This window comes from Bos indicus, chromosome 1 (genome assembly GCF_029378745.1).
Source record: "Bos indicus isolate NIAB-ARS_2022 breed Sahiwal x Tharparkar chromosome 1, NIAB-ARS_B.indTharparkar_mat_pri_1.0, whole genome shotgun sequence".
Classification (NCBI taxonomy): Eukaryota; Metazoa; Chordata; class Mammalia; order Artiodactyla; family Bovidae; genus Bos; species Bos indicus.
In genome coordinates, this window is record NC_091760.1 from 150,125,889 (window position 1) to 150,144,406 (window position 18,518).

An 18,518-nucleotide genomic window follows, 5' to 3' on the forward strand; every position below is an offset into this window, starting at 1 on the left:
TCAAATTTTGTTTTTATTGTTCCAGTCAAAAAAAAGGAGGAACACCTCAATATGTAAACAGTTACCCTAACACAGAGAGTTGTTAAAGATATATATTTTTTTATTCTAAAAAAATTTGGCATTGTAGTGATTTCTCAATACATAACTTGTGCTTTCGCGCGCCGCATGCTTTCGCCTTGGTGTCCGTGCGCAGACGTACTTGGAGTTGAGTTACAAAAGGACTGAGAGGTGGTCAGGAGCCAAACCAGTGCTTGTGCCCTACCTGGCTTTCCTTCCCAAACACTGTGGTGGAAAGGTTGGCGATATTGACTTCAGAAGCTGATCTAGTTACTTATTCGGAGCAAAAGTCAGAAGACTTGTAGGGTTTTGGAAAAATGCATTTTCTTTTTTTTTTTTTTCCGGTTCATCACTAAAGGATCATTGGTTTTGCTCAAGGAAAACTTCATTTTTTGCCTTGTATTTTTAGTATCTATAAATCTCTTTTGTAGTTACTCCTGTTTCATGATTTTGCTGGACATGTAGATTACTACTAAATGCTATTGAAATTCTACCAATGATTTATTGTTTTCCACAGATTCACTGAATCATTTCAACTCGCTTGACAGTGTGGTCAAGGACATTTTGCCTTTTTTTCCCAGTAAAAGTCATTCTTAAAAAAAACAACTCAATCCTAAAGCCTTGAGAGCCTTTTATGCACAATGGTGGATTTACTAATAAATGCTACTGTGCTATTCTTTCTGTGGTCTGTGTTCCTTAACCTGGAATCCTAAGTCTTCTACAATTTAGCACCAGTTTTCAAAATGCATATTTTATCAAATCCTACAATAAGTTCTCTCTCTGCATCTAGGCTGACCTGGCTCCCATCTCCCAGTCTTGATTTGTGTTTGCCTAGCTTTGGACCCTCTCTCATGCTGACTCCTCAAACTTCAAGGAAAGCCCTCCCTCCCGGATCTCTATATTCCGAATCCCATTTAGTCTCAAGGAATATCAGGATGAATGTCCCGTCTCTTCCTTTCCCAGGAAACCATTCCCGAGGACTTACATGGAAGCTGACCTGCTTTCTTTAAATTTCAGAACAGTTGGTATACCCTCTATATTAGGTTGTCTTATTCTGAAGGCTAGAGTATGTTAATTTCCCTCTATGCCTTAATATCTTCATTTGTAAAGTGCGAGTCACTATTTGCTCACTGGGCTTCCGTGTGGCTTGATGCACTCAGCACGTGTTGTCACATGTAGAGAGCTGGTAGCCATGAGGTTGGTTGTAGGCTTATTGAGGGCAGAGGAAGTCACCATTTCTTAGAGTCTTCAGGGTAACTTGCCTAGGACATCACCCACTGCACTGCAACCGTTCATGGCCAATACTCAGTCCAGCACATGTAGGTTTAGGACAATTAACTATGGGGCATCCACTTCCAGAATATTCTGAGTGGAGTTTTTTCTTTATCTCGTCAGTGACTTACATCCCTGAGAATGGAAATACAAGTGTATACCTGCTCCCAGCATTGGTGAACTTCATGCACCTTGAAAACGAAACATTTTATTTCTCTGTAGGTGAGATTTATCAAAAACTCAAGTTTTAAAGACTTTCTGGGAACAGAATTGAATCTCTGTTTAGAAAACAGCGTTTTCTAGGAACAGAAATCGAAACGCCGTACCTGGAACACCCACGTGCAGCCCGGTGACACCTTACCTTGATGACTTGGTCCCAGGAGCGCCTGGGCTTTGTTTTGTACATTAGTTCCTGACAGTTCTATGTGGTGGTGGAATGAGAACTTCCAGGTCCATAGAAACATGGATGTCAACAAACATGAACGCTCAAACCAGATTAAGACTTCTCCTCAATCTCACAGGTTCAGATTAAAAAGATTATTAAAGTTTAGGCACTGCTGAGCACTTTTGATCTATTGACTTTTCCAGAATAGTTTTCTATCTTATGAAGTGGCTCACAGAACCACCTCACATTTTACAGGGCCATAGTAATGTTTTTGGCCTTATTATTGTGCTATTTTGTTAGAAAAGGCAAATATCATGAATTATCTTTCAAATAAGAGAGGAAGAGGGTGATATGGTTGAAATAAAGCAGTTGAATGAAAATGGTATTATGGTTTAAGCTTTTTGCCGCCTTAATTATGTTCTGTGTTGTTTAGTATCAATTTTTTTTTTTTTTTTTTTTTGGGCTAGCCTGGGGTCCTGGATGCCTGCTTCAGGGAAGGTAGAGCAGCATTCAGGTTAAAAGGAAGTTGTCAATAACCTGCTGGGGCTGCTCAAGCTGTTCATGGATGAACATGCAAGATGTGGGCATGCACTTATTTTCTATCAAAGACACTATATTTCCTTAGGGCATTTTTTTTTTTTTACTGTAGAGGAGAGTATAGTGCTTATTTAGTAATACTGCAAACAGTCAGACACGACTGAGTGACTGAACTGAACTGAAGTGAACAGTTGTCTAGAAGGCACCCAACTCACACTTATAGCTTGTCTATTTGCTATAGGAAGTAAAAGAGAGAAGAATGTAGTTGGTGAGGGTGTGCTGGTGACAAGCATGGATGGTAATGAAATTTCACTGCCACCTGCAAAGGAATCAGTGACACTCTTAAAAGCGTCTAAGACTTAAATCTAAATCATCTTGGGCTTAGTTAGTGTAAGGATGGAGTACACCAGATCTGATGGTGATGCAGACCAGAACTCAGAGTCACAGAAGCGAAAAATGTGGGATTCAAAGGCTTGCTGAACAAGATGAGACTAAGAGCAGACACATTTCCTCCTCAATCTCAACTGAAACACTCACCAAGATAAACCACATTCTGGGCTGTAACACACACCTTAACAGACTTGAAAGAGCAGAAGTTGTGCAATGTCTGTTTTAGACCGCAATGAAATTAAACTAGAAATCAATACAGAAAGATAGGTGGAAAATCTCAACGTACTTGGAAATGCAACAACATAATCTAAATAACATACAGGTAAATAGGAATCTCAAGAGAGTTAAAACATATTTTGGACTAAATGAAAATGGAATTATAACTTATCAAAACTTGTGTGATGCCTTCAAAGAAGTGCTTAGAGGAATTGAGAAGGAAAAAATAAATTTCTCTTTTCAGAAGACGTAGTTTTCTATACAGAAAATCTGAAAGAATCAACCAAAATTTTTTTTTTTGCAACTAATAAGCCATTATAGCAAGGTTGCAGGATACAGGGTTAATATACAAAACCTGTATGGCAGCAATGAACAAGCAGAATTTGAAATAAAAAGCACACCATTGTTTACATGAAGACTCTCCCAAATAAAACACTTAGGTTTAAATCTAACAAAATACACATGGGGAAAACTACAAAACTCTGATGAAAGATATAAAGATGAAAGAAATAAATGGAGACATAGTGCATGTTTATGAATAGGAAGAGTCAATATCGTCAAGATGTCAGTTCTCCCTAAAGTGAATGATAGATTCAATGCAATTCTAGTCAAAATCCCAGCAAGTTGTTTTGTGGAAATTGACAGACTGATTCTACAGTTTGTACAGAGAAACAAAAGATCCAGAGTAGCCAACCTAATATTAAAGGAGAAAATTGAACTTGGAGGACTGACACTACCCCGTCTCAAGGCTGATTATAAAGCTACAGTAATTAAGACAGTGTGGCACTGGTGAAAGAACAGACAACTGGATCAGTGGAACAGACCAGAGAGCCCAGAAATAGACCCACATAAATACAGTCAACTCATCTTTGACAAAGGAGTGAAGGCAGTGGAATGGAGACAATTATTTCAATAAAGGTGCTGGAATAAAACTGTACATTCATATTTCAAAAACAATGCATCTAAACACAAGCCTTACATGTTTCACAAAATTCACTCAAAACGGACCATAGATTTAGATACAAAATGCAAAACTATAAAACTTCTACCAGAGAACATATGAGAAAACTTACATGACCTTGGGTATGGCAATGACTTTTAAAATACAACACCAAAGGTGTATTTCATGAAGGAAAAATTGATAAGCTGGTCTTCATTAAAATTAAAAGTTTCTGCTCTGCAAAAACACTGTCAACAGAGTAAGAAGACAAATCCCAGACTGGGAGAAAATGTTTGCAAAAGACCCATTTGATAAAGCGCTATTATCCAAAATGTACAAAGAACTCTTAAAACTCAACAATAAAGAAGTAATCTGATTAAAAAATGGGCAAAGAGATTAAACACACACACTTATGTTCTACTGATCTATGACAACCCACTCCAGTATTCTTGCCTAGAGAATCCTGTGGACAGAGGAGCCTGGAGGGCTGCTGTCCATAGGGTCGCACAGAGTCAGACATGACTGCAGCGACTTAGCATGCATGCATGCATTGGAGAAGGACATGGCAACCCACTCCAGTTCTTGCCTGGAGAATCCCAGGGACAGCGGGGCCTGGTGGGCTGCCGGCTATGGGGTCGCACAGAGTTGGACATGACTGAAGCGACTTAGCAGCAACAGCAGCAGCAGCAGCAGCATGACAAAGAAGGCAAGAATATACAAGGGCAAAAAGTTTCTTCAATAAGAGGTGCTGGGAAAATTGGACACCTTCACGTAAAAGAATAAAATTAGACATTCTCTAATACCACACACAAAAATAAACTCAAAATGGATTAAAAACCTAAATGTGAGTCTGGATAATTTAAAACTCTTAGAGGAAAACGTAGGCAGAATACTCTTTGAGATAAACTGAAGCAAGATCTTTTGATCCGCCTCCTAGAGTAATGGAAATAAAAACAGAAATAAACAAATGGGACTCAAACCGAAAAGCTTTTGCACAGCAAAGGAAACCGTAAGCAAAGTGAAAAGACAACCCACAGAATGGGAGAAAATATTTGCAAATGAAGCGACTGACAAGGGATTAATCTCCAAAATATACAAATGGCTCATCTGGCTCAATAACAAAAAATCAGACAACTCAATAAAAGTAAGCAGAAAATCTAAATAGACATTTCCCCAAAGAAGGCATGCAGATGGTCAAAAAGCACATGTAAAAATGCTCAACGTCACTAATTGTCAGAGACACGCGAATCAACACGATTCTGGTCAGAACGGCCATCATCAAAAAAATCTACAAACAGTAAATGCTGGAGAGGGTGTGGAGAAAAGGGAACCCTTTTGCACTCTTGAAAATGTAAATTGATACCACCCTTTTGGAGAACAGTATGGAGGTTCCTTAAAAAACTAAAAATAGAGTTGCCATATGATCCAGTGATCCTACTCTTGGGCATACAACCAGAGAAAACTGTAATTCGAAAAGATACACTCACCTCGGTGTTTGTTAGAACACTATTTACAACAACCAAGACGTGGAAGCCACTTAAGTGTCCACTGACAGGAATGGATAAAGAAGATGTGATACGTATATACAATGGAATATTTCTCAGCCATGAAAAGAATGAAATAATGCCATTTTCAGCAACATGGATGAACCCAGAGACTGGTACCCTGACTGAAGTAAGTCAGAGAAAAGCAAATATCATATAACAATGCTTATATATGTGGAATCTAAAAGACTGGTACAGATGAACTTATTTACAAAACAGAAATAGAGCAAAAACCCATCTTATGGTTATGAAGGAGAGGGGAGAAATGGATAAATCGGGAGGTTGAAATTGGCGTATGTACATTATTACTGTGTTCAAAATAGTGGCTCAGTCAGTAAAGTCAGTTCTCCTCACTCAGGCAGTCAGGAGACTACTTGCAATCCAGGAGACCTGTTCGATTCCTGGGTCAGGAAGATCCCCTGGAGAAGGAAATGGCAACCCACTCTAATATTCTTGCCTAGGAAATTCCATGGACAGAGGAGTCTGGCAGACTATAGTGCTTGGGTTCGCAGAGAGTCGAATATGACTGAGTGATTAAACCACCACCAACATATAAAAAATCGATGACTAAGGACCTACTGGACAGCACAGGGAGCTCTGCTCAATACTCTGTAATGACCTACATGGAAAAGGATCTAAAAAAAGTGGGTCTATGTATACGTATGGTTGATTCACTTTGCCATGCAACAGAAACTAACACAGCATTGTAAATCAACTATATTCCAATAAAAGCTTTTAAAAAGTGGGCAATTACCTGAACAGACACCTCATCAAAGAAGAAGTACAGTGGCAAATAAACATACAAGAAGATGCTCCATATCATATATCATCAGGGAAATGCAGATGGAAACAACGAGACATCAGCGTGTCCCTGTTAAAATGGCCAACATCTAAAATGCTGACAACTCCAAACGCTGGCAAGAATGTGGAGCAGGAGGAATTGTCATTTGTGGTCGGTGGGAATGCAAAGTCGTCCAGCTGCTTTCGAAGACAGCTTGGCAGTTTCTTCCAAAGCTAAACATAGCTTTATCATATGATCCAGCCTTCATGTTCCTTGGTATTTAACCAAATGGAAAAAAAAAAAAACCCCAAAACCGATGTCTACATAAAAAACCTGCACACAGATATTTATAGCAGCTTTATTCATCATTGTCAAAACTTGGAAGCCACGAAGACGTCCTTCGGGATGTAAATAGGTAAATAAATTGTAGTTCATCGGGACAATGTGGGATTATTCAGCCCTAAAAAGAAATGAGCTACCAAGCCATGAAAAGATGTGGAGGAACTTAAATGTGTATTGCTAAATGAAAGAAGCTAATCTGTAAAGGCTATGTACTGTATGATTCCAACTATACGTCATTGTGGAAAAGGCAAAACTGAGGAGACAGTAAAAAGACTAGTGGTTACCACGGTTTAGAAGGAAGGAGAGATTAAAAGGCAGACCACGGGTTTTTAGGGCGGTGGAGCTATTCTGTATGATGCTACCATGGTGGATTCAGTTCCTTATATGCCACACATTTCTGAAAACTCAAACGGTGTTCAACGCCAAGAGTGAGCCTTAATGTAGACGACTGGACTTTTGGTCATGATGATACATCAACATAGGCTCATCAGTTGTAGCAAATGTCACCACTGCTGGGGGATGTTGATAATGGGGGAGGTTGTATACTGTGGGGACAGGGGTATACAGGAAGTCTCTGTATTTTTCGCTCAGTTTTGCTGTGGACCTAAAGTTACTCTAAGTAAGACGATAAAGTTTGTTGATTTGGAAAAAAGATGAGAAAACAGTTTCAGAGCAGTTCATTGATTTAGTCCAGACCATCTGGCCCTTCTGGGGATGGAACCAGGGCCTGAATCCTACTCTTCCTCAGACTGAATCCAGGTTTCCTATGTACTAGTGAAATAAAAGGCTGCTTCCTGACCCACTGCCTGTGAGTTCAGGGCAATGTATGGTATATTTCAGAAAGAATACCACAGTGGTGGTGAGAGGGGCAGGGGAGAAGTGGCTTTGGATTTCTGAAAATTCACTTATAACTGATATAGCTCATAACTGATTGGGAACGATGTGTGTGTGTGTGTGTGTGTGTGTGTGTTTAAGTGCTTGTACATTTGTGTACATGTACGTATGTATGCGGGGAAGGGGGTGTTGCATTTGTCAGCTGATGTGTTAGTTATGAAAGACTGAAAACTCCCACTGCATTGTGTAATGTTTAGCACAATCTTTTTTCTTTTAGAAAAGGAAAAAGAAAAATCACATGAAGATACAAACAGGAAGCACAGAAGAGGCCACACATCTTGCTGGTGCCTGTTGTAATCGTGTTAGAAAGTAAGATGGAAGTCAAACTGCTCGGGTCGTGGTAAATTCTCACTTTTCCCCTAGCACCCCATTTGAATGTGGCCAGATGACCAAGTGAAGTACAGACTCTGGGATCTGGTCTGGTCTGACTTGCAGAGTGTGGGCATGACTTAGAGATTTGAACATTAAGACCTTCCCTCTAAAAGCAAGTTCTCATTTTGAGCATCACCGCCTCCAAAGTTTCCCTGAGGTCAGTGTCCAGTGAGATTGCTATAGAGATGTTTCTGGTTAGCATAGTTTATTCCAGTAGGAGTCACCGAGACTGACTGAACTGAATTCTAAAATCTTCAGAGCTAAATTCCACTTCACCTTTCATGCTGATGTAAAGGAGTTTTGGAGAAGATGCTTGAGAGTCCCTTGGATTGCAAGGTGATTCCCACCAGTCCATCCTAAAGGAAATCAGTCCTGAATGTTCATTGGAAAGACTGATGTGGAAGCTGAAATTCCAGTACTTTGGCCCCCTGATGGGAAGAATTGACTCATTTGAAAAGACCCTGATGCTGGGAAAGATTGAAGGCAGGAGGAGAAGGGGACGACAGAGGATGAGATGGTTGGACGGCATCACCGACTCAACGGACGTGAGTTTGAGTAAAGTCTGGGAGTTGGTGATGGACAGGGAGGCCTGGAGTGCTGTGGTCCATGGGGTCGCCAAGAGTCAGACACGACTGAGTGACTGAACTGAACTGAAAGGAGTTTTTCTCAGGTTCAAAGCCACATGGACAATGGCAAGTTCAAGGAGAAACGATGTTGAGAGGACTTTGCATCCTGGGGGCAAAAACGAACCCTTCCGATTGGAAATTAGGTTTTCTAAAAAAACTTGTAAGTAAAATTTAAAAATCTCTTTTGTTTGTCCTTGGGTTTATTATTGAAGCACTATTTGACTACTTGTTTTGGACCAAACTTTATCTTTTATGTAGAGATTAATAAGATGGAGGCTCTTTGGACATGTATCAGAAAATGTGAATTTAGTTTTGGTTTTGGGATCTTTTTAAAGGCAAATGTGATTCGACTGCAAGAGCGTGCACATGGGGATGATGGCTTGAAGAATAAGTTTTTAAGGAGCCTTTTGGCCTCCTAAGTGTGTGCCATCGTAGGAATGTGAGACAGGAATACGTCACACCTGGCATGCTGAATAAATACCCATTTGCCTGGGCACTGCCCCTTGTATCTTCAGTTCCCCCAAGGCTATCTCCAGGAGGAGCACTCCTGGGGAGCCTCAGCTTTCTGGGGCCTCTGCCACTTCTCATCAAAGACTCCGTGGAGCGGTCCATGCTGGTAGGCTGCAGTTGCCATGGCAGCAGCCATGCATGATCTGGGTAACCAGGCACCACATGGGGGCCAGGTTTTTCCCCAGGGCACAGTCTGTGCAGATGGCGGCAGAGGAAAGACCACTGTTCACAGGCAGGTGTCTGAGTCACCATGTCAGAAACCTGCATGCGTGTGAGAGCTCACCGTTGTTCCTGCATGGCTCTCGTTTTAGATGAAGAATCATCAGGCTGAATAGATATTTGTAACTATCTTTGGCAAGCTGGCCAGCCTCGTCACAAGGACAAGAAAATTGCCCTGGAAAAGTCCAGCTTTCTCTTGGGCACAAGACTTCACTGATGTTCCATTCAGTAATGGGCTGATGTCAAAATGCCCAAGCATCACACTTGAGCCCTCAATGTCTCATGTCTATGGGGTATGAGCAAAATATTCTACGTTTTGGTCTCAGGTAATCCGACCATGAATATATTACGTGTTCAATTAAAACTGGTGGTAGACAATGAAGTAAGAGATAGGATTAACCCCAGTAATGGGCTTCCCACGTGGCACCAGCGGTAAAGAACCCGACTGCCAAAGCAGGAGATGTAAGTGAGAGATGTGGGTTCGATCCCTGGCTCAGGAAGATCCCCTGGAGGAGGACATGGCAACCCACTCCAGTATTCTTGCCTGGAGAACCCCGCGGACAGTGGAGCCTGATGGGCTACAGTCCGTGGGGTCTCAGAGTCTGACACGACAGAAGAGACTTAGCAGTCACACAATGGGTTCTCAGTTGCTGCTCAAGAATGGAATGAATACTCAGAGGAAGGTGCTAGGAAATCTGGCTTTTGGAGGTTGCTGAGGAAGGAAATTCAGAAAGAGGAGCTGGGTAGAGTGCTTGGATGACCATTTGCAGTGATGTAAAAACTCTGTGGGCACCTGGGGGACAGCTTAAGTTGGGTCTCCAAGTGTGGCAATCCAGACGTGTTCCTTGCAAATAAAAAGAAGATCCTTGACTTTGCTGTCACATTTGGTGGCTCTTCCAGAGGAAGGGAAAGAGATGCAAAATTTTTTGACCTGGCTGGCATTTTTTTTTTTTTTTGGTTGTGGGGTGGATTTGAACACATCAAGACTCCTCACTTAAAAAGAGGGGACAGGTCAGATCATCTTGGGAGATGGCTGAAATTGCTGGATGAGGCAATCAAGTATGTACTCTAGGCCCTGGGATACCAAAACGCGACAATTTCTAGAGGCTGAAGAATTAGGTAAAAAGCAAAATAAAGCAGTGAGGTAATCAACACGGAAATGAGAACTCTCTGGGACTTTACGCTTTCTTTTTTATGTGTTGCTGCTGCTGCTAAGTCGCTTCAGTCGTGTCCGACTCTGTGCGACTCCATAGACAGCAGCCCACCAGGCTCCCCCGTCCCTGGGATTCTCCAGGCAAGAACACTGGAGTGGGTTGCCTTTTCCTTCTCCAATGCACGAAAGTGAAAAGTGAAAGTGAAGTCGCTCAGTCGTGTCTGACTCCTAGCAACCCCATGGACTGCAGCCTACCAGGCTCCTTTGTCCATGAGATTTGCCAGGCAAGAGTACCAGAGTGGTTGCCTACTGCTTAATTAAGCAGTTGCCTACTGCTTAATTTTGAGTTACTTATGTTAGGGGCATCCCTGTGCACAGGGGACTCAGAAGGTCTTATTTCAGTTCTTCTAGGAAGGGTTATCATCTCTGAGCCACTTGGGTGCTCTGTGGGGTCAAGAGTGCTGGCCAAGTCAAGCTCAAAAGATGCAGTGTTCCCAGCAGACGCTTCTGGGGGAGTTGTCATCAGTTAGATGGGCAGAAACCAGGACTGGAGGGAAGGACTCACCCACAGAGGTGGTGAATATGACTAAGGCTTCTGCACTACCCAAGGCTGAGCCAAGGGGCAAGGGAAGGTGTGGTTCATATGTGTCCCCCAAGTCAGCCAGGCTGAGAGATGATGCCAGAAAGATACTTGCTATGATGGAATCTGTGAACAGTATTCCAACTCTTTCTCTAAGCTGCCCGGTTAAACACCTAGAGGTTCTAATCTCATAGCTGTTGGGAACCCAGATCTCTGCCCTCCAGCTGATCCAGTTCTGCTAGCTGTGTTTAGCTGTGATAGACCCAGCGTTGATGTACTCCATAAGGCGTTCAGTTTGGACTGGGGTTTTAGTAACCCAAGATTCCATCTTAGGCTCCTGGGATGTCTTGTTCCTCTGGTTGGATATTTTATGTTTTCTATTAGAACTTTAGGTATGATGATGCATTAGGTGCTTATTTTACTAGTGCCTGTTGGTAGCAGATATTTACACTGCCTGAGAGAAACAGCCCTTCATGTTCTTATAAAGATTGACTGGTTGATATCACAGCATTCATGATTGGTGTTAATACAGGGGGTGGGTAGCCTTAATCTTGAAATGGTCGATTATACTTTTGGAGCAGAAACAATTTAGTTCCCTGAAATCAAGCTCTGTTGCCTATGTGGTCACAATTCTCTAACTGACCACAGAACACGTTAAAATGGATGTCTAGGGGTGTGGTGTCTAAGAATAATTTTTAAGTAACATTTTCACTGGTGATAAATCTCAATCACTTAGTCATGTTGCTACTTCAGTGAGCTATTCTTGTGAGTGTTAAATATTTTTTCCTCCTTCCCCCATCCCTCTTCTATTTGAATTAGGTGGCTGCATGAAGCTTTCTTTCACCAAGGTAATGGGGCCAAGTAAAAGTTTGACTCCTTTTAACATTTACTTAAGTTTTATGGTGCTGAACTTTGAGATATTTTCTCTCCTCCTTAGTTATTATGCTGTTCCACACAACTGCAAGATTGCAAGCTTTTTGCATGATTGCAGATCCCATCACCTAGTTTCAAACACAGGACCAAATCCATCCCAGTTTCCATCATTTACCTGTCAGCAATGCAATATCACAATAATTTATTACAAAAATTTTTCTTTCCCACCTAACTTCCAGGAAAGCACTTGTAAGAGAACTTGATGTATTTTTTCAGTAGAACTAAATGGGAGAAAAACCTGGCTTGGCTGACTTATGTCTGGCTTTGAAAATGTTCCCTTAGAATGCAAGTGAGTTCAGTCTGGTGATACTAAAGAGTGTCATTTAATATTGATTTATCTCAAAACCCCAATGTCTGAATTTCTTTGATCCAATATTTCTGTAGTTACCAGTCTTTATCTTGTACTTCAGATTCAGAAGGCAGCAAACAACACACCAATTCTTTCACTACACCTCTGTTTCTTCCTGAGCATTTTTCCAAAGGACCTGTTTGTTTTTATTCGCATGTTAACCTTTTAGCTGAGTAGCTAGAGGGAGCCAGAACATGTGCAACTAAACAGGAGTGGTGGCTCAGGGTTCTTATCATATTGATCAACTGTGGGCTAGAAGAACCTGGCAGGGAAAGATGGAGAGACAGCTCAGTAGTCTAGTTAGTTCTGTTCCAAGAAGGCATGAGAGGGAAGGCAGGTAGGGAGGGGAATTTGTTTGGACATGTGGCAACCACTGCAAATCCAGGCCATCCCACTCCACAGAGACTTGGGACCCAACCATTTCCGTATTTAAACTCCTGTGAATATCAGTGAAGCAATAGCTCAGTGAAGGAATAACTGGGAATTCTGATAAAAAAAATCACTCATTAGTTTTAATTTTTAATATAGTAGTTTTACCATATCACTTTCTGAAGTTGCCACTGAATCTTGCCTCACTATTTACTCTATTTACCACCCTTGGGGAAATGGTTATAATAAGGAAAGAGTTTTTCTTTGAGACTCAGCTCAAAGAAACAGACAACTGTGAAGCAGTTGTCTCTCATTAAAAAATAAGTTATTTTTCCTCAAATAAACCTATGCACAATACTGGAAATAGATTTATACTGGAAAAGATCATCATTATTCTACGTTGCCCAGGAATCTTTGAACAGTACAGTACAATATGCAATAGTATTTAATGGTACTAATAGTATTTAACAGTACAGTGCTGGGATTGGCAAGCTTCTCCTGTAAAGGGTCAGATAGTAGATACTTTAGTCTTCTGGCTATGGGCCCTCTGGCTAATTAACTCAACTCTGCTGTGTATTGTGAAAGGGGTCATAGCAACACATAAGCAAATGGGTGTGCCTGTGTTCCTAGAAAACTTTATTTATGGATACATAAATTTGAATTTGATGTAATTGTTACATGTCGCTAAATATCCTTTGCTTTCTTTTATTTTGCACGTGGATTTGAGACCAGGATCTGTAATTAACTGGACTTGCGGCCTCAAGGATATTACTCAGCTTGCCCAAACCCTAGTTTTCCATCCGTAAAGTGTAAATTATAATATTCAAGCTCTCATGGTAGATGAGAATTAAATGAGATAATTCATGAAAGTGCCGTGAATGCCCCAAACACTACACAGTGTAGGGGGTTCTGCTGTTTTGTTATTATCGTCCAGACTGCATTTTGTCAAAATCAAATAGTAGCCTGACCAAGTTTTGACTTCTAGATGACACTACATCCAGAAGCTCTCTGAGGTGCATTTTACTCCATTTTGAATTAAAGGATGACATTTGCATAAATACAGGTTGGCCATAAAATCTAGAAACAAGATGTTATTAATTGACTCTGTTGTAATGCCATATCAATGAAACATTTATTAGGTATCTACTGTTTATATTTTTTTACTTCATAGCCATCCACTGACAAGAAATGATAGACAAAGCTCACCATCTGTGTAAACATTTAACTTTCAACTGCCCTTAGGACTCTTTTGAATCAGAGCATCACCCAAGTCACGGCAAGACTGAAAACTAGTCAGACTAGCTTGGCAAGCTCTTTTGGAAACGACTATATTTTATTTTATTTTTTATCTTGAATCACTTAGCTAACCAAAGTCAAATAATTTCACATTCTTTCGGTGAGTTCAAATAGTTATTGAATGGAGCTTTTGTCCACTGGCACCCACATTCATAAACACTTTCTGAATATCCCAAAGATAGTGACTTCAACCTAAGTACAAAAGCAAAGGGGGAGAAAAGTAGGAAAACTTAGGGAGAGAAAAACAGGAATGTTGCTTGGAAACTTCAAAACTTAGGCTTTTAAATAAAGTCATAAGTAATTTTAAAATTATAGAGTATCATGAGAAATAGACATTTTAGAGCCTTCGTTTGGTTAAACCGGCAAGAGAAAATTGTGCTTTAGAAATAGGCTGAACTTTTTAGATACAGTGGCTGGAATTAATATTCAGGAACATAAGATACTAACCTAAATCGATGGAACTAGAACTGGAGAATGAGGGAAACAGCAAAAGAGAGGGTTGGATGGAAGAAGGGGGTGGGGAAAGAGACATTTCCTTCCCGCGGACCTAGAGTGTCTATGTATTGGACCAAACCAGGCCAGAAGGCCGTATTTTGAAGAGATTGAAAAGCAATGACCTGACCTTACAGGGATCACAAGGGTGTTAATCCAAAAGAGTATAGTCTGCCCATGGGACATCCAGAAATATAAATGATTTTATTCGTTACATAAAGCTGACATAAACAGGTGATCTTCTAGTTGGAAAGCATGTTGGGGTGGGTGGCAACGAGAATCTGAGGGTCTCAGCAGCCCTTGGGGAGGTCATGCTTCCAGCTGAGTCTGTCTTTTCTCCAGATTGGGGTCAGCTGTGGCAAGTTGTAACCCTTTAGTCTAAAATTCTTATCTGGCTAATGATACAGCCATGCTTTTATGGGAAAGGGACTCAAATATGCTGCCGGACAGATCAAAATATCATGTTGAGAGTGATCCTCATTCATTATGAATATTGAAGGATTAAAATAGGCTTATTTATTTCAATAATGCTGGATTTCCTATGGAAATAAACAAGGGACTGAGTGATCGGAGACTGGATATGGTGGAAGAGAATGGGTAGAAACTGTAGTCAGCTTTGCCGGACTGTCAATGAAAAACACCTTTCAATACTTGCTACTTAGAAAATTCAGTCTTAATGAGCTTCTTTCAGTTCCAAATCTTAACAGTTGACACAAAATACACTGTTAAACTGTGTTAGCAACAATTGTAGAAAAATAGACATGTTTGATAAGGACATTCTAATAAAAGGTTCTTCTGGAGCATCATCATTTAAAGATTCAGAGGCTCACATTACAAAAACGAGATTTGGTTCGTGTTCCATCTCCAACCACATTGACACCAAAGACAGTGAGAAAAGGGGAAAGGCCTCACACCTGGGTGTCCTGTCACAGACACAGAACTGACACTGTGTCTGCCCAAAGAGTTGCTAAGGCTCTTTGCTCAGCTGTGCGCAAGGGGCCCCACCCCAACCAGACAAGTCTGTGTTTTGTCCTTCAAGTCTTAGTAAAGCATTTGGAAAGGCCCGCTGAGTCTCCAGGAGCTACGTTAGCAGACTTCTTGCAGCCCCAGCTGATCTTGCTTTGTGCTACCACGCCTTTCCCTGCAACTCCTGGTGCTGCAGGGTTAGCGTCCCCAAGGCAAGAGTGCCCTGTCTAAGGCTACAGTGAGGTAAGGCCACAGTGCCTCCCTGCAGCCTGGCAAGAGACACACGGGGCTCCCTCCTCCTCAACTACAACCTCCTTTTTGGGGTGTGTGGAATGAAAAAAACTAACACATAGTCAATGCAAAAAGGGAAATGTTGGCAAAGAGGCAAGAGCTACGGCCAACAGTTTTGTTTTCCATATGATCAGAGCCAAGACGTAGTTGTCTTGATAAAAGGTGTCAGAAGTGGGAGAAGAGAGACACCCTCCCTCCCCCGCCATGTCAAACTTAGGAGTTACTTTCCTTATCTCTGGGCCATGCTTTTTAGTACACGAGGTCCCCAAACTACAGTGAAGGCCTGTGCTATCTGGTTAGGGAAGGCAAGGGCAACAGGGAAGGGCAGCTAGTTTGAGCTCTGCAACCTCCACGGTGCAAAGCCTCAAACTGAGCACAGCTGTAGGAGCTGAAAATGAACTTGGATCCAGTCAATGAATATCTGTGATGGATGGTTGTGTTAGGGAACACACAGGTTATAAATGCAAAATTAACGCGAAAGATCTGTTTCAGTGCAAAATCTCCACCTGCCCTTGAGGTTTTGTCTAAGATTCTCTTCTTACTCTTATTTTTTCATTTGAAATATTTTTCATTTTTGAAAATTAGATTTTCAGTACAAAATATTGTTCCTTCCTTCCCTCCTTCTCTCCTTTCTTCTTTCTTTCTTTTTTCATTTACCTTTGCAGATTAAAACGAATTAAGACTGTCATTTTTTTGGTCATTTTCTTTGACTGGGAGACACTTTGAATTTATAGTCTCTAACCTGTGGCATACTCTAGAGCGATTCTTTATTAGACCATCACTAAGATTGTTGATCTAATCATTGAATACTGAGCTCTGGTAATGTCATCATCATCATCATCATAAATACCAATGCAAGGAATTCTGACGGCTAAGCCCCTAGGTACAGGAAGGGTGTCAGATGGAGTCAAGGTGTGTGAGAGCAGTGATTGTAATATACTTTGCCCACTGCATGCCATCGTGAATTTCATGACTTTAGACCCAAACCATCTTTTACAAACTTACCATGTCTCGTCTTTAAACTGTGTTTATAGAGTGGAAACAGTAGGAGAGTCAGTGGTTTTGTAGAAGAAAAGGTTCTCAAACTACGGTTCTACGAAGGGCGAAACTCACTGGAAAAGCATCAACACATCACCGATGGGAATTCCCTGGTGGTCCCATGGTTAGGCCTTGGCACCCCTCCCCTTGCAGGGCCCCAGGTACAATCCCTGGCCAGGGAATGAAGATCTCACAGGCTTCGAAGAGTAGTCACCCCTACCCCTCCACCCCACCCCCCAAAAGAAAGAAGGAAAAAAAACCCACACACACACAAGAAACAAAAAAAATGCACATCATTGGTGGCATGCCAGAGCATGTTCTCCTCCTGAAATTCTGCCCCAAGCTAATCAGTGAGGTCCTTGTAGTCTTAAAAAAGAGACCTCAGTTTTGTAAACATTTCACAGTATATCAGCATATTGGTGATGAGTTTTGCCATCTACTGGACCTCCAAACTTCCCCCAGACCTATGGCTTATTAGAGTCAACGAAAGGGGTCAGTGAGGTACCCAAACGGCTGCCAGTCTGGGACACAGAACGAAGGCCATGCACTAACGGGCCAGCGGTCGATGGGATCAAAGAAATCCAGAAAACAGAGACATCAGAACAGAAATGCCTACTGTACTTTGGGGATCATTTTTTTTAATCTTATTTCTAAAGTTATATATCTAAACCTACATTGATTTTACATCTATGTACAGTATTTAGAAGTTGTGTTCTACAGTACTTTTGTACATGCTGGGTTTTATTACTAACTGCAAAAGAAAATAATTACATAAGGCATATATATGTACAGTGCTTTGTCTTCACCTCACCTGGGTCCTATAACTGCAACGCCCACAGAGGGCAAGCACCTCGCCCCGTGGATGAAATTTATTGAGATGTGTAAAACGGAGGGCTCGACTCCATGTCTCACTGCATGAATGAATAGGCACCAGAGACCTTCCTCGTCATATCCCAGGGAAACTCTTTGATGCACTCTTTTGAGTGATCTGCTATTTTACAACACATGCAGGGGAGTAGCGTAAATCTCTAGTCAGATGTGCCCTATCCCGGGAGGAGACCAGGCTGGGGCCACAAATGAGGGCATATATCACCTTAACCCAATCTGCAAGCTACCTCGTCAATCTGAATTAACTGAGAGGGCAGGTAGATATTTTACACCTTGAAGATTTGTTTCCTGGTAATGCCAAACTTAAATATAAGGAAAGAACAGAGTAAGAGACAGAAAAGAAAGAGAATGAGAGACAAGGGAAGGTTGCGGGGGGTGGGGCGTGGGGGTTGGAGAGGAGAAAGGGCAGCCCCGGGCCCGGGGACTAAACTTTGGATTCATTCTCTAGGTTTGCCACGTCACCATTCCTCTCTGTCTGCTCCTCAGGGTTCTTTTCCTCCTCCTCAGTCTCCAGTTCTGCGTGTTGGTTGAGTTTGCTGGAGACAGACCAGCTCAGGGGCAGCTCGGCCCTGCTGGCTAACTCGGCCAGCTCTTTGGCACTGAGAGATGGGGTGCTGGTCTCGTAGGTCTCATGGAAGCTGTTGTAGTCGACTTCGTAGAACCCATCCTCCAGCGTCAGGACAGGTGTGAATCGGTACCCCCAGAGGATCTCACTGGTGATGTAGGAGCTTCGAGCTTGGCACGTCATCCCTGCAGAGAGAGTAGAAGCATTAGTGTGTGTGTGTGTGAGTGTGTGTGTGTGTGTGTGTGTGAGTGTGTGTGTATGTGTGTGTGTGTGTGTGCACGTGCAGGCTTCCCACTGACCAGGGGGCTCAGGGAGCTGGGCAGTACTGCTGCGTGTAGTGTTGAGACTGTGACCTGCATAGGCTGTTGTAACAGGGAGGAACAGATCTGACTCCATATTTTATCTGCTTCCTTTACCTTTGCACTCTGTTGTTTTTGCTGCAACTTACGAATGTTGCTGATAGCCTGAAATATACAGGAGACCCCATTTTCAAACTTCTGATCTTTGAAGGCA

The 18,518-nt window shown here is 41.9% G+C and overlaps 1 protein-coding gene across 1 annotated transcript in view; it reads right to left on the reverse strand.

The window, feature by feature from the left end:
• KCNJ6 (potassium inwardly rectifying channel subfamily J member 6) overlaps positions 1 to 18,518 on the reverse strand; it is a 345,200-nt gene continuing 326,682 nt past the window's right edge. Inside the window, exon 4 of the mRNA XM_070796866.1 lies at positions 1 to 18,190. Coding sequence (XP_070652967.1) covers positions 17,865 to 18,190 — 326 coding nt within the window. The 3' untranslated portion in view covers positions 1 to 17,864. The remainder of the gene's footprint in view (positions 18,191 to 18,518) is intronic.